The sequence below is a fragment of the Aulonocara stuartgranti genome, assembly GCF_965226115.1.
Source record: "Aulonocara stuartgranti genome assembly, chromosome: 6".
Classification (NCBI taxonomy): Eukaryota; Metazoa; Chordata; class Actinopteri; order Cichliformes; family Cichlidae; genus Aulonocara; species Aulonocara stuartgranti.
The window spans coordinates 31625632-31640412 of NC_138944.1; the positions used below are offsets into that span (position 1 = coordinate 31625632).

A 14781-nucleotide genomic window follows, 5' to 3' on the forward strand; every position below is an offset into this window, starting at 1 on the left:
TTCACTTTACCTGTCATCTGTCAGTGCACTTAATTTTATACCTGATCAGTGTACAAAAGACAACAAATGAAAAGCTGTTAAATGATGGGAATACAATGGACAGGAATCACCCAAGGAGGGAAAAAGAAGATAAAAGGAGAGAGAAACTCATGAGATGTTGCAAAGCAGTCAATTTGCACTGAAAGAGATTTGAAGTATAAAGTTTTTATTCCTAAAACTGTTTTACAGGTAACAATAACATAATTTAAAGATTATTTCTTTAGTAGCTGACACTCAAGTCTTGAATCACTAAACCTGATCACTGCAACACAAACATCCACAGACATAAGGGTAGCATGTAATTTCATAGTTAAGTTATAATCTATCCATATGATGAGAGTTGTTTGAATTGTTGGCCTGTCAGAAGCTAATGCTGAGATCACCGGCACTACAACAAACCTTGATGTGACATGTGTTTGCTGCCAATAATGCAACCAGAAACTCTTTCAGTATTACATATGTGAGGGTACTGTCACCATGTCAGCAAAAACGTTTCCCTTTTAAAGCCAAAATCTTTGCTCAAACTCGACGTGTTCTCAATATTACAAGAGCAAACATCCTTCAGGGAAATGAGTTTCCTGAAATGAATCAAGTTACAAAATTTATATTTGTCATGGAAACGTTGCGACTCGTTCAGGTGTTGCTCAGCTATTACAGGTGACTTTTCTTTTCACATTTAGCAGACAAAGATTTTTCTTTTTTCGAGCTGGAGAATAATCAAGCATCCTTGCTGTTTTTGAGAAGCGCACAGATCTCTCACCGAGTGTATAGGAGGAAAAAGAGAACGGCAGCAAATGTGAAGCGACACCTTAAAGGTCATTTAAAAATCAGGGCTTCCTCAGATTAGTCGTGATTCAGCTGAAGGTTAATGCACACACCCCCACACCCTTCCCACACTCTATCACTTCCACTCATTAACCATATTTAATTAAATCTGTTTAATATGACTTGTCATTCATCTCTTATGTAAGCATTTGTCATCATGTCGGACTGTGCTCTAATTTGTTTTTCTTTGTGAGTCATCCCAACAGTTGGTTTGCTGCTGCATTTCCCTTTGTTTGTTCTGGTGTGAGATCTGTTCATACTATTATTATTATTTAATCCTCCTTTTGTAGCAATGCATACATTCTGTCTCGATCCTAACACATAGTAAAACTCTAAGAATAAAAACAAAACAAACTTTTTACATTTCTACTGAGCATAAAATGCTTTCAGTGTGACAACTAGAAAGGATGTGGCATTTCACATTTGAATCTGAGAAGTAAAAAAAAATGTAATTCTGCAGCTTTACACCCCCTGAGAAAATACATACAAGCAGAAGCTTTTCTTTTCCCTTTCCTTTATAAAAAAGTATGAAAAGGAAAACCTTCCTGTCCCTATTTTTTGAAATGTCATCTTTGCATTTCAATGGAGAAAACACGTCACCCCTTGCTTCTTCCACTGGGAAGACATTTTCTATTGACAAAGATTTTTTTTATATATATATTCCTTTGACAAATGCATATGATAATTGCAGAAGCTGTTCCAGCTCTAAGAAAATCAGTGGCAGACACACTGCCAGATTGAATTGAGTCACCACTTTACAACACATCTGGAACTGACAGTTACAAATCAGTCAAGATCTGGAGTAGCCCACAGATATAAGATCCACAAAACACAGCCTCCTACAAGGCACCATTTGTACAGCTTGACAGGTGTACGCAGAGTTAATGGTTTTTGTTCAGTGTTTGAGATGAATTCTGTCACTGTGAAGAATATGAAGAGGAAGAATGTGTGGTATGTTTTACACATGAAAACTGTAAGGATGGTAATGTTTACCACTGATAAGTGTAAGTATCATGGGTGCAAAATGGCGAAAGAGGAGGTCGAATCAAGATTGTACCTCGAAACAAGCCAGAAATGACAAATAATGATCACAATGACGCAGTAGGCAAGAATAAAAGAGATGACTGAAAAGAGCTACAATACTGTGCAAAAGTCTTGAGCAACTCCCTTTTCTTTATATTTTGCTAGAAAATGGAAAGTGGGTGGATGAAGGCATACAAACATACATGGGAGTACAGTACAAACTTCTAACAAGTTTGAACTGCCTTAGACATTTCTTTGGATTTTTGCTGCCATTTGTTCTCTTCTCTGTAAAAATGATCCCATGCTGCTTCAATGATGTTGAGGTCTGGCCTCTGGGGAGGCCAGTCCATGACTGATTGTATCTATTGTCTGCTTTTCTACCCCGGTATGCTTTTAATTCATTGGCAGTGTGTTTGGGATCATTGTCATGCTGATAACAATGATGGTATTGCATTATGGATCAAAATCTGTTGATTTCGACCTATAGTTCCATTTATTTTGACAAATCTCCAATACCACCGACTGAAATGCTGCTCCAAACCATGACAGACCCTCCACTGTGTTTTACAAATGGCTGTAGACCTTCACTGTGATACCTCTCTCCTGATCTGCTCTGCTGACAATAATTTCAACCAAACATTTCAAACCTCATTTGATTCATCACTCCACGAGACCCATTGTGAGATGGCATTTTATACTTGAATGATCTATAGGTAAGTGTTAAGTGACAGACAAAACATTCCTCTGCAAATGGACTGAAATTTGTGAAAAAGCGGCCAATTTCTCCAAAAAAACATTTGAAAGACCCTCAGAAATCCTAGAGAACTGCCCAGAGAAATAGCTGCAGGCGTTTCAAGATGGCTGTCGTTTTTGTAGAGATTTCCTTCTGGTAGGATTTTTTTTTTATGTGAAAAATCTATTTCAACTTTAGAGAAAAATATTAAAAATGAAAAAAAAAATGGAATTTTAAACGGAAATGTCAACAGCGTTAAAATTAAGGAAAATAACTGGATAGCTGCAATAAATTGCAAAATCGTATTTTAAGTGTTACTCTATAAACATGCCCCAAAGGTTTCATGAAAAAAATGGAACATTTATTTTAAATATTGTCCTTTTATAATTGTCAATTAAATCTCTTTCAGCTCAAAAGCTACAAAGATGCATGACCGCGACAGCGTTACTTCGTGCTGCGGCACCGCCGCCGGAAGTGTATGTCAAACGGGTTAAAAGCCAGTTGACGAAGGCTAGCTAACCGTAGCTGTCAGCCGGGTCCAGTCATTGTGTAGGGATGGAGGTTACACGGAAAAGTAAGTAGCCAGACACCGTTTTCAGCGATTTACGGACTTTTTGTCTCACCATACATTTCACGATAGGATGAAATAGACTAGTGGTATGACAGATATTCAGTACTGAGCAGACTGAAAATGAACATCCCAGCGTGAGTGCTGCCTGCGAGCGAGCTACCCAGCTAGCTTGATAGCTGCAGTGTGTTCAACTGCTGGCTAGCATTGCGCTAGCATTCTGATACTGACTGACTGTTTCCTTCTCTCAGATTATAAAGACTGCTTAAACACTGTGTACAGCGCGATAGAAGAGGCTGACTTCCTTGCCATCGATGGGGAATTTTCAGGTATCCGTGTCAGAGCTGTAGCAGACGTTGGTATTGAAGTCCCCAGCATTATATGTGGAAACTGACTTCTTTTTTTTTTAATTGTTTATTTTAAAGGGATAAGCGACGGTCCTAATGTCAGTGCACTAACCAATGGACTGGACACACCGGAAGAGCGATACACGAAGCTTAAAAAGGTTAGCAACGTTGAGAAACGCAGTTTATGCATATTAAATAATACTGCAACCTCCATACACACAATTCTAGTTGGAACCTCTACTTCTTTTATGGTCCTGCAGTAGCTTGAACACTTTCACTTTTCCGTTTATCGTTTGAACGTGTTAACATGTGTTTCTCTCCATGCCTGCAGCATTCCATGGACTTCCTCTTGTTCCAGTTTGGTTTGTGTACCTTCAAGTACGACCAGGCAAAGTCAAAGTGAGTGGTGTCTGTTTGTTGAATACAGTAAATGTGTTATTCTAATTGGTGAAACACAAAAATAACTAATCAGCTACTGGACTCCCATTAGTTTGCTGGGGTCTGGTCCTTTACATTGAAGTGCACCATAATGCATAAACCACAGATGGCCTCTGGTCAAGTGTAGGCATACTGTTTTAGATTCAGACTTATCTACTGATATTCTCCTCCTTGGGCATTCTCACACTTAAAGCCGGATTATGAAATGGATCACTGCCCACAATTAGGCCCAAAAGCCTCCAGGCTTACTACATGCCCATTGCCTTGTACCATTTCAAATGAGGGTCTGGGACAGTGCAGTTTCTAGACACATTATCATAATCTGTTTAGGGAAAGAGGTGGTTGGAGGCCAAAATTAGAGCAACTGTGTCCAGTAATATTAGGCTTGTCGCTTTTGATATGGTTACTTTAAAGGTGGGGACCAGGCCTGTGACCACTCAGTCAGGTGTTGTCTTCAAAACAACTCTGGTGCATCAATATGGCAATAAAAGATGAAGCCAGTCTGCTGTTGCGTGACCAGCTTCTCTTTGTGGTAATACAGAGAATAACCATGATAAATCAGGGAAACTGGCCAATGCCAGTTGCTGATTGCATAAGCGAGTATTCACATCAACTACTTGCAGAGTGTAGCCAGAATCTCATAGATTGACATGGGTGCAGGCATTTTTTATTAATTCGTTAATGTATGCTATTCCTAGTTTTCCTTATTTATTTCTACTTACAAGGAGGTTGATGTCCTATTTTGGCCTTTGGTCCAAAAATCTATCTTTGAGCCATTGTTTGGTTTACTTTTGTGATGCATACAGTTTAAACCAATTCTCTGTGCATTTGTGCATGTGAGATAATGTTAAATCCAGGTTCTGAAGACACTGTAATTTTTGTGTATGTGTGTGTCTGTATACCTTGCAAAATATTTGTCAGTAATGCAAGACATTGTAGCAATATATAACTGGGGCCCAGTCTCCCTGTGGTGCTTAAAAGATGTATAGTGCTTGAACCATATATATTTCTGCAGGTTATTGCAATAAACTCCCAGGAACTTAAATTATTTCTCCTCCCCATTTCCTTGCTCTGCAGGTACATCACAAAGCCCTTTAACTTTTATATATTCCCCAAACCGTTCAACAGGACATCTCCTGACATAAAGTTCATCTGTCAAGTGAGTATTGTTCCCCACATTATTGAATTGCTTCTTAATAAGCAACTGGGATATGACCTTTTGGATTCAGAGAGATTTAGATGGTTTAAAAATGGTGCTTCATGAAATGCTGGTTCAGCTGCAGAAAGCTTTAATAACAGTATTAACACAAACACATTTTGTCATTTCAGAGTTCCAGTATCGACTTCCTGGCCAGTCAGGGATTTGACTTCAACAAGGTGTTCTGTCACGGTGAGTGCAAAAAAAAAAAAAAAGCAGTTCTAGATATCTATTGTTATACAAAAATCTTAAAATGGAAGCTCACTGTGATTACTTGGCCTCTATACTTGATATATAATTACTCATAAAAGCTATAAAGGGTTTTCTGCTTCTACTTTATAGCAGTTATGGTGATGTGCACGCACAAAATTGCCATCAGATTTATGAACCATGTGCTCTGGCCAGTTTTCTTGCCACCGTGGGTATGTTAGTGAATCAGAATCATTCTACATCAGCAGGCTTTTACAATATAAATGGAAGCCTGTGTACTTTGAGTTGAGCGAGAGGGAGAGAGAAGCCTGTACTGCAAAGTATAGAAAAAAGGGCAGAAGTCGTCCAGCTGAAGAAACTGAAACAAGGGTCTGAGAAGGAAGCCAGAAAAGGTGCAGCTTTAAAATAAGTTTTCACAGGACGGATGATGGTCAGTCTCCAAAGAGAAACACTGCAGTTATCAAAAAACATCTGTATCCTTCGGCATCTGTGGAATACTAGAAACTAATTAAACAAAGTTATATAAGTGGTGACACCCAGCACTGATGGAAGTCATTTTTAATAAATGGTAATAAGATTAATCATAAAATAAACATGCATCAGGGCACCATCATCCACTAGCTTCTTCCCAGTAAAGGTTTTAATGGTGATTACAGGAATAGCACTGCTGTTTTGGACACTAGAAACACGGTTTCTCACTGTCTTGGTAACGGCTCCACCTCTTTGCTCTTCGCTGTGTGTAAACAGTCTCCGGCTGCACGTTAAACTGCAACGGCGTCATTGTCACTGCTACTGTTGTTAGCAGGGGTTTGTTTTTTGGGATGGGCTACAGAGCTTCGTGTTAAAGGAAGCAAAGAATTTGTGTTGAATTCTTTATAGTATTACTCAATGAATCGTATTTAATTCTGAGCATTTTTTTTTTCTTTTGGTTTATGGTTATTTTAGAAAGCTGTAACAATGTTGTAGTAAAATCAGTGCTCATTTGAAAGAAGTGAGTACATTTTCTTAGACTGCTAAATCTTCATCTGTTTATCTGTATGGTCTGCGGTCATCTTCAATTCATTCATCGAGTACGAACAAATTCAGGTACAAATGTTTGTGTGCACATTGTGAATGTGGCCCATTGCTGAAACTTTTTCTTGTGGCTTAGCGCACACTCCAGAGCACAAACCACACATTACAACTATGCCCCATTTACGCCCAGTGAACCCTGCTTGAATCATGTTAATCAACAACCTGTGGGTCTCTCTCTATTTTCACGTTGCATTCTTTCTGTCTCAATTGTGCGCCTGCAATTTCATCTAATCTCAATGTGCAAATTAGTTTGGCACAGACGGCTGATTTGTCAACAAACATTGCACGTCCCAGGCAAGCAGTGGACCAGCAGTGCACAATAGCGTGACTGCTGCTACCTGGCCTTCCACAAATGCAGTTGGGATGAATCGGTTGCATTATATTAAGTGCATTAAACCTCATCTGGATACACATTCCATGTTTGTACACGCTGCACAATAAGCTCCAGGTCACTGCAAAGTTTAAAAACGAGGCTTTGTGGTATTTTAAAGGAATCCCCTACCTAAATCAGGAAGAGGAAGCCCAGCTGAGAGAGCAGACAGAGGAGAGGAGGAATCAGCATGCCAATGGTGTAGGGACACCATCCTTTATCTCCCCATCATCCTCCAAAGGCTCTTCACATGTACCTGAGGAACATAAAGATTTCATCAACAAAGTTGTGTAAGTGCTGCTTCAGTTGTTTTCTTTACAGCATCAAATGAGTTCTTTGATCATGTTTTAGCTTTTGGTTGATGTCCTTGGTGGTGTATTGGTCAAGGAAGCCACAAAGGAAACGTTGTTTGCTTTTGAATACTCTACAATCATTTTGTTTTGTTTCCACTACAGCGAGAAGGTTGAGGCCCTCATGGTTAACTCTGAGAAGACTTTGGACCTGGAACCATGCACTGGGTAACTGGACACTCTTCTAGAAAAGCTGCATCTAACCCAAACTTTTGTTTTCACCATGTAAATTTCATTTTATTTCTACTTTTGCTTTCCAGATTTCAGCGAAAGCTGATATACCAGACGCTGAACTGGAAGTGAGTGTTGCTTAAAGCCCTGTCTTTGCTCTGACGGTCTTGCTTGGCTTAAAGATTAACATTTGTCTTGTTCCTACAGGTTTCCAAAGGGCCTGCACGTGGAAACTGTGGAAACAGAAAAGGTATGCTTATATTTTGTTTGAAGCTGTTTTTTCACTTTTTGCTGTTTTGTGAACATTTGAAAATACATATTTGTGTCTTTGCAGAAGGAGCGATACATACAAATCAGTAAAGTTGACGAGGAGGAGAGGAAGCGGAGGGAGCAGCAGAAACTAGAGAAAGAGCAGGCAAGCTATCAAATGTTTCTTGTGCTAATTGTCAAGCTTGTATGAAATTCAGAAAAACATGTTATAGCTTTATGCATTTATAAAACTAACCGAACTGAATCACCTCCCCCTGACAGGAGGAGCTAAATGACGCTGTTGGTTTCTCCAGAGTCATCCATGCCATCTCAAAGTCTGTAAGTCTAGTTTTTCACTTACAGATTTATACACAAATATAGACTGAGGCTTTATACCAACATGCAATTTTGTGAGCAAAGTTTTGTTTGTTAAAGAATTTCTTTTATAGTGTTGCGTTTTGTTTTTTTTGTTGTTGTTGTTTTTTTTTTTTTGTTTTTAGAAGATTTTTAAATTTGCGCCCATAAATGTGACATTTACAGAACCACTCTTTCTGACTTGCAGGGTAAACTGGTTGTCGGCCACAACATGCTCTTGGATGTGATGCACACCATCCATCAGTTTTACTGCCCTCTGCCTGAGGTATGTTTTGCATATTTTAAATATGGAGCTAAAATGCATTTTCGGTACAAGAAATGGCAATTTCAAGCTTGGTATGAGATGTATGCATTATTTAAGGTGGTACTTTTTTTTTTTTTTTTCTTTTTTTTTTTTTTAAGGATATTCAAGACTTTAAAGAAGTTACAATGTGCGTCTTCCCAAGGTAATGTTAAATTTGGGGTTTTTGTCATTACAGCAGGGGTTTTGCATTACTTTTTTATTTGTTTGCTTTAATTGATTGATTTATTCACTTGCAGACTTCTAGACACCAAATTGATGGCTTCCACTCAGCCATTTAAGGTAAATCATTTGCTTAAGTGCTTTTAGTGGATCGCTGTTGGTCACTAAGATGTATTGAAAAGATGGGGGTGGGGTAACACTAATTTATGTTTTGTTTACTTTCCATCTGTGAACCCATCAGCTGAACTGCTGACTTACCCTCATGAGGCCCATTTTTCAGGCCTTCTGCTACAGCCAGCCAATATCTAGGCTACAATTTCCTATTTTTAAAACTCAGTCTTAATTGGACAGTGTTCAAAATTCAATTCGTCTTCTGCTTCATGTAGACTTTTTTTTTCCTGGATGTAGGCAGTTACTTTGAAGTCTTCATCTAAGGGCAACAGTCTCCCTGAAAGGTTAACACTGTTACCCAGTATGATGGCTGCATTGCCTGCTAAGTCCTGAGTGGCGACACCTTCAACATTTCTGGGTTATCCTGCCCGAACTCTAAACAAGTGCCAGTATGATTTATATTGCTGTTGTGCTGACCTGCAGTTTTGGTAGTAACAGTAGCATTAATAATAACGTTTGCCTACACAGTTAGAATTCTGCTGATATCCAGTTAGTCAAGAGAGCTCAAAATACAAATGGAAACAAAAAGCTTCTGACATCAAACATGTCACCCCCACATCCCTGTGATGTGGTTGTTTGAGATTAGTGTCCACTAAATCTGTGTCAACCTGTAAATTCCCGCTGCTCTGTAAGTACTTTAAGAGCTCCCGTGCCTTAATTTCTCTGGTGTCAACAAACTTGACCACAAGCTGATTATGATTTTAAGTAGGGCTTATTAAGACAGTTTTTGTAATTGGGTCTAATTATAATGTGATGGTACAAGTGGCTAGAGCCCTCAATCAACTGAAGATATCATTTGTGATTTGTTGTAAATTATAAGTGATCAGGGCGATAATTGCACATTCTTTTACATTTCAGGAGTTGATCACAAATACTTCTCTGGCAGAGTTGGAGAAGCAGCTGAAGGAGAGCCCCTTCAAGTCACCACAAGTTGGTGAGTAAATAAAGCAGACTCTGTCTGAAATGCAGTGACTGTCCAGAAACCCCGCTGACACACTTTTGTCTCTGTGCTGCTGTTCTCAGAAACAGCAGAGGGCTTCCCCAGCTATGACACAGCCCAGGAGCAGCTCCATGAGGCGGGTTATGATGCCTACATCACTGGCCTTTGTTTCATCGCCATGGCCAATTATCTGGGTAATCACTGATTCTTTTCACACAGAAAGTTTCAGTTCAGATATTTGATTTTAAACTTGGCGTTTCCCTTTACAGGTTCTTTCTTGACTCCGCCCAAAGCATACATCTCAGCTCGTTCCAAATTAATTGAGCCTTTCTTCAATAAGTAAGTGATTTCATAGATTTGATTTGCTTTAAGTGTTTTATTTTGATTTACATTTTTATTTTAATAAAACCTTTTTAATACTTGTTTTCTGTTATTAAGGCTTTTTCTGATGAGGATTATAGATATACCCTACCTCAACATCACAGGACCGGATTGTGAGTAAAGTACTGCAACGCAACATGACTGTCACTAATGGTCTATTATATTATCTTGGTTTGGACTCACTAATTCCAAAGTGTTTTTTTTTTATTTTTTATTTTTGTTTTGTTTTTTTACAGACCAAATGTTAAATTTTGAGCATTTCTTAGAGCTGCGGCGGTATTAAACCAAAATAAACTGAAACAGCTTAAATATTGTTAGACTCACCCTAACACAATACAAAGTTAAGTTTCAAACATAAAATATGCTTGGTACAAATTCAAACTGCAGCTCGTCCACGTCATGTTTGTCTTTCTTCCCTTCTTCTTGCACAGTGCAACCCAAGAGAGACCATGTCCTGTACGTCACCTTCCCAAAAGAATGGAAGACTAGTGACCTCTACCAGCTCTTTAGTGCCTTTGGTATGTCACAATTTAGCCCATTAATTCTGCTTTTAAACGGATATTAGCAATTCTTTATAATTTACCCTCTGCTCTTTATCTACTCAGGGAACATCCAGGTTTCATGGATAGATGACACGTCTGCCTTTGTGTCCCTAAGTCAGACGGACCAGGTACAGATAGGTGAGTGTGACGCTTTAGCTAATCACAAAGTAGTAAATAGTCTTTCATAAATGTTTCAAACTGTGCTTTTTTCTTTTTTTCTTTTTAATTTAAACACAGCTATGAACACCAGCCGCTATGCAGAGAGCTACAAGATCCAGACATATGCAGAGTACATCCAGGGAAAGCAGCAGGAAAAGGAGAAGCAGACAACCAAAACATGGGGAGAAGACAGTTGGGTGAAGCCTCACTACACCTGCTCCACCACTTCTGCGTTTGGATATTCCAGGTACTCGTGCAATGAATGCTTCATGTTGTACATTTCCTGATGAAATTCTGTCCATTTTTCTCTTCTGTAGTATTTTCTTCAGATTTTCACAGGTTGTGTTTACATGAAATATTCTGCTGTTGTAGGATGAGGAAGCGAAGCATCAGTCCCATGCAGGGAGAGCAGGGAGCTGATGATGCTCAAATTACAGATGGCTGGAGTCACTACTCTTACCCTGATACCACAGGCACCAAGAAGATGAAAACTGATGGTGTGTGAATACGTGTGTTCATCTGTACTGTTTTTGTTTTGTTTTTTCTCTGTTTGGTAGTATGCAGCAGGATTCCCCTAGGAAAGTACTTAGTAGAGGATGAGAGCAGGTGGCATGGTGAATGATAATCACTGCCAAGGAGTTAAAGTTAAGCAAGCCTGGGTACTCTAGCGCTAGATTAGTGTAATTTTATTAATATTGACCTGCTCCAAAGCAGAGATGTCAAATGACTTTGATGACATTATTCCCAAAGATATTTATGGTGAATAGTGAGGGAGTGCATATACTAATAAAAGCTCTGTCTTAATGCATTTTCTACACACACGCTGTGTCCCATTAAATGATAATGAATACTCTGAACTATAATCTTGGGTCTTGTGCACTGTTGTCACTGTTTCCTAGATGCGGCAAATACTAAAGCTGTCGAGAGTAAGACATCCGAGGGATGGCTGAAGACGACGTAAGTAAAAGCAGCCATCATTTATGCTGACACTGTCATGTTTGTTGTGATTTAAGCCTCTTATGGTTGCTGTGTTCTGCAGGGATCTATCAGATTCACCTGGGCTAAGTCCAGCCCCTGATGATGAGAAAAGCCCAGAGGGTACAAATCCAGGCAATGACGCTGATGGGACTGTCCCTTGGCAACAAACTCCAACAGTACACAAGAGGAAGGGTCAAAAGAAAAAGAAATCTGAAGGTGCGTTTTAGTTTTTTGATACCGGTCCATTAACCTTCTTTTTTTTTGTGTCCCGTTTGGATCTTTAGCCATCAGAATTGTTGTCTTAAGGCCAAGAAAGATGCCAAGCGGATTTATTACCGGTCCATTAACCTACTTGCAGGCCTGGAACAAAGATTCTCCTCATGTGGTTTTTAGTTTGTTTTTTTTTCTTTATTTATTAAATAATGGTTCATCGTCACATTTAGATGTTCTGGAAGTAAAAAAACAGGACCAGGTCAGATTCAGGCTGACTCACTGCTTTGGGCTCTTTGTAGTGTTGTCAAATATAAAGATGTGTAGCTAAAATCTGCTTAGCTGCGCCCTTTCCTAAGTTAACTACTCCCTTCTTTTATCCTAGATAAGAATAAGACAAACTAAATATCTTCTCAACGTGTGTGTGTGTGTGTGTGTGTGTGTGTGTGTGATATAACTTGAACAGGGCAAAATAGGAGTTTCAGAGTGAGACCATAGGTGTATCTACTAAAAAAATTTCAGGCAAGTTCGAATCCCAGTGGCCTTGACCTTAAGGTCAGAGGTCAAGTTTTCTGAAAATCCTGTGAATGCAATAACTTACACTGGGTGACGTAGGATTATGAAATTGATATTGCAGGAGGCCAAGAAATGGCACTGAGGGTGCCAGTATTTTTGTGTTATGTTCCTTTATGCCATCTTTTTGACATTCCAGAGAGTTGGGAGAAACTGGAATATGGTGGGAGTCAGGTAGGGAATACTTGACAAAGGAGATCTGCTTGTAGTTGATCTCATAGAAATAATATAGTTACCAAATATACTTGGACTATAGTTTGTTTTTGTTTTGTTTTTTTCTTTCTTTCTTTTCTTTGTTGCTGGGAGTCTCATTTGTGAAAGCTCAAATTAGGTGAGAATCTAAGGGTTCACAACAGCCTGAGGATGTTAGTAAGGGATTACATGGCAGTTTAAGGAAGGGGAGGACTAACGGTAAAAAATAAAACTGTACATTTATCATATACTGTTTTAATATGACCTGGTGAATGTAGACACTGGGAGCAAGTTGTTGGGTTTTTTCAGTCATGTGAAAAATGTGCATCTCTCCTGTGCAGGTGCTGAATCTACACCAACGCTGTTCGAAGTCCCAGAAGTCTGGTAGCGAGAGGTGAAGCATGTAGAGGCCGCTGTCTCATACTGGGCTCCTGCACAGTCTCTCTTCCTAAGCACTTGGGATATTCTCCTTCAAGGTCGTACAGTACTATATTCATTTGTTCATCCAACAGCTGTGGATACCGTGTCCATAGCTACCAGCCAAGCTACATAACTGGACTACTGACAGAGAACACAAGCCATAACAGCAGCTGCCATATTTTGATCCTACATCAGAGGAGCAGGCAACTCCTCTGGGTAAACACACACAGATGTACCACCAGATCTTTAATATCGAAATTATTGTTCATTTATTCTCTGATGTGTTCAGACTGGTATCTGCCACCACATCCACGTTGTCACTTTGGAAACATTTACACGTTTTAATGACGGATACCTGTAGTCAGTCTTATTTTTGTGAGTGTGAGAGTTTATGCATGTGAGGGACATGTACATTTTTCTCCCGTCTTTGTATCCCTGTGAGTCATAAATTGTGAGATATACCACTTGACAGGTCCTATAGTTTACAAAGTCAGGGTTATTTAGTATTTTAATGCAGTCCAATATTTTTTCCATTTTTAAAAAAGTAATGAGAGGTGCTTATATTTCCTTTTTTTTTTTTTTTTTTTTCTCTTGTACAGAAATGATTTTTCTTTACCTTTTTGTGTTGAATGTTTTGTAACCATGTCAACCTTCAGCTGTCTGAGTATGTTCTAATGCAAAAGGTGTAAGCGTTAAAATGACGTATACATTTTTGTATGAGAAAGTTTAAAAATCCTTGAATATTTCGTTGGAAAAGGGGGGAAAAAATTAAAGAATGTTTCTTACTAATTGTTTTTGTCTCATTTTCTTAAACAATTGTTAAATAGACTTTTTTTTTTTTTTTTTTTTTTTTTTTTAAACATTCCTCATGATTAAATTGACTACTTCTGATTATTTTTGATGTTGTTGAATGGAAAACATGCCTGAAATTATTTATTATAGCAGAGGAATTTAATTTGGTGACTTGGCTTCAAGATCCTCCCACGTTGTTAAATATTGCACTCAATTTCTGTGTATACACCCCCGCAGCCTATAGGAGGATGCTGGGGTGGTGGAAGGCTTGAAACTGCTCCCAGAGGGGGAAGATGGGAAATTCTGGAGCCTAAATGGAAACTTGAGAGTTGTGTTGATTCCCGATTCTTGTGTTATCTGTCCAGCTTGCAGATCTTTAAAATGCAAAATCATTCAAATCCCACGAGGCTTTCAGAATCAGTTGAGGGGTTGTTTGTTTTCTTTCCTTGTTTTGTTTTTTCCAGAACATGTGTTAAAGCCTTACAAAATTGTGCCTTCATTCTTTAAGTACATGGCACTGTATTGAATATGTCTTTTGGGTTTTTAAGAACAGGTGCCACTTTTTTAAACACATTTGAGCTCTGTTTGAGAACACAGTTAAATCAGTTATATATCCAAAGTGTTGGACATCAGCGTCATGGAATATATTAGACTGGAATTAAAAGCGCAGCAGTGTAACGTCTGTGACATGATTGTTTGTTGGGGCGTTTGGTAAAAAGTCACAGGGAGACCATCCTGTCCCTTTTAACATCATAAATGATCTGACCCTGATGAAAGAGATTACTACCCTGCTGGCTAAATTAATTAATGCTGAACATCAAAGTGTAGAAAAGAAATAATGTGATACTGGTGGAAGTTCCTCTTCCCTACTGGCTGCATTTACATAGCGTCATATGTAATATCCATGCATGAATTGGAAAAAAATAAAAATAAAACTATTTCCTTCGGGGTCAACCTTCAGGATCAATAAAGTTTTACTGAATTGAATTC

The 14781-nt window shown here is 38.8% G+C and overlaps 1 protein-coding gene across 1 annotated transcript; it reads left to right on the forward strand.

Moving 5' to 3' along the window:
• The first annotated feature begins 3075 nt into the window (after positions 1-3075).
• Positions 3076-13788, forward strand: parn (poly(A)-specific ribonuclease (deadenylation nuclease)). The gene is made up of 26 exons (XM_082535496.1): positions 3076-3194; positions 3440-3517; positions 3614-3693; positions 3867-3934; positions 5051-5132; positions 5303-5363; positions 6947-7115; positions 7281-7343; positions 7436-7474; positions 7554-7596; positions 7681-7761; positions 7878-7934; positions 8158-8235; positions 8373-8416; positions 8511-8553; positions 9463-9538; positions 9628-9738; positions 9814-9883; positions 9983-10038; positions 10357-10443; positions 10531-10605; positions 10705-10873; positions 10999-11123; positions 11526-11583; positions 11666-11820; positions 12921-13788. The coding sequence occupies exons 1-26, from the start codon at positions 3176-3178 to the stop codon at positions 12965-12967; spliced, it is 2034 nt and encodes a 677-aa protein (XP_082391622.1). The 5' UTR covers positions 3076-3175; the 3' UTR covers positions 12968-13788.
• The last annotated feature ends 993 nt before the right edge of the window (positions 13789-14781 follow it).

Excerpts from the sequence above, each read along its gene's own strand:
- parn (XM_082535496.1), top strand. Across the intron at positions 3,935-5,050 it reads TACGACCAGGCAAAGTCAAA|GTACATCACAAAGCCCTTTA; the intron begins GTGAGTGGTGTC and ends CTTGCTCTGCAG. Across the intron at positions 9,539-9,627 it reads CTTCAAGTCACCACAAGTTG|AAACAGCAGAGGGCTTCCCC; the intron begins GTGAGTAAATAA and ends TGCTGTTCTCAG.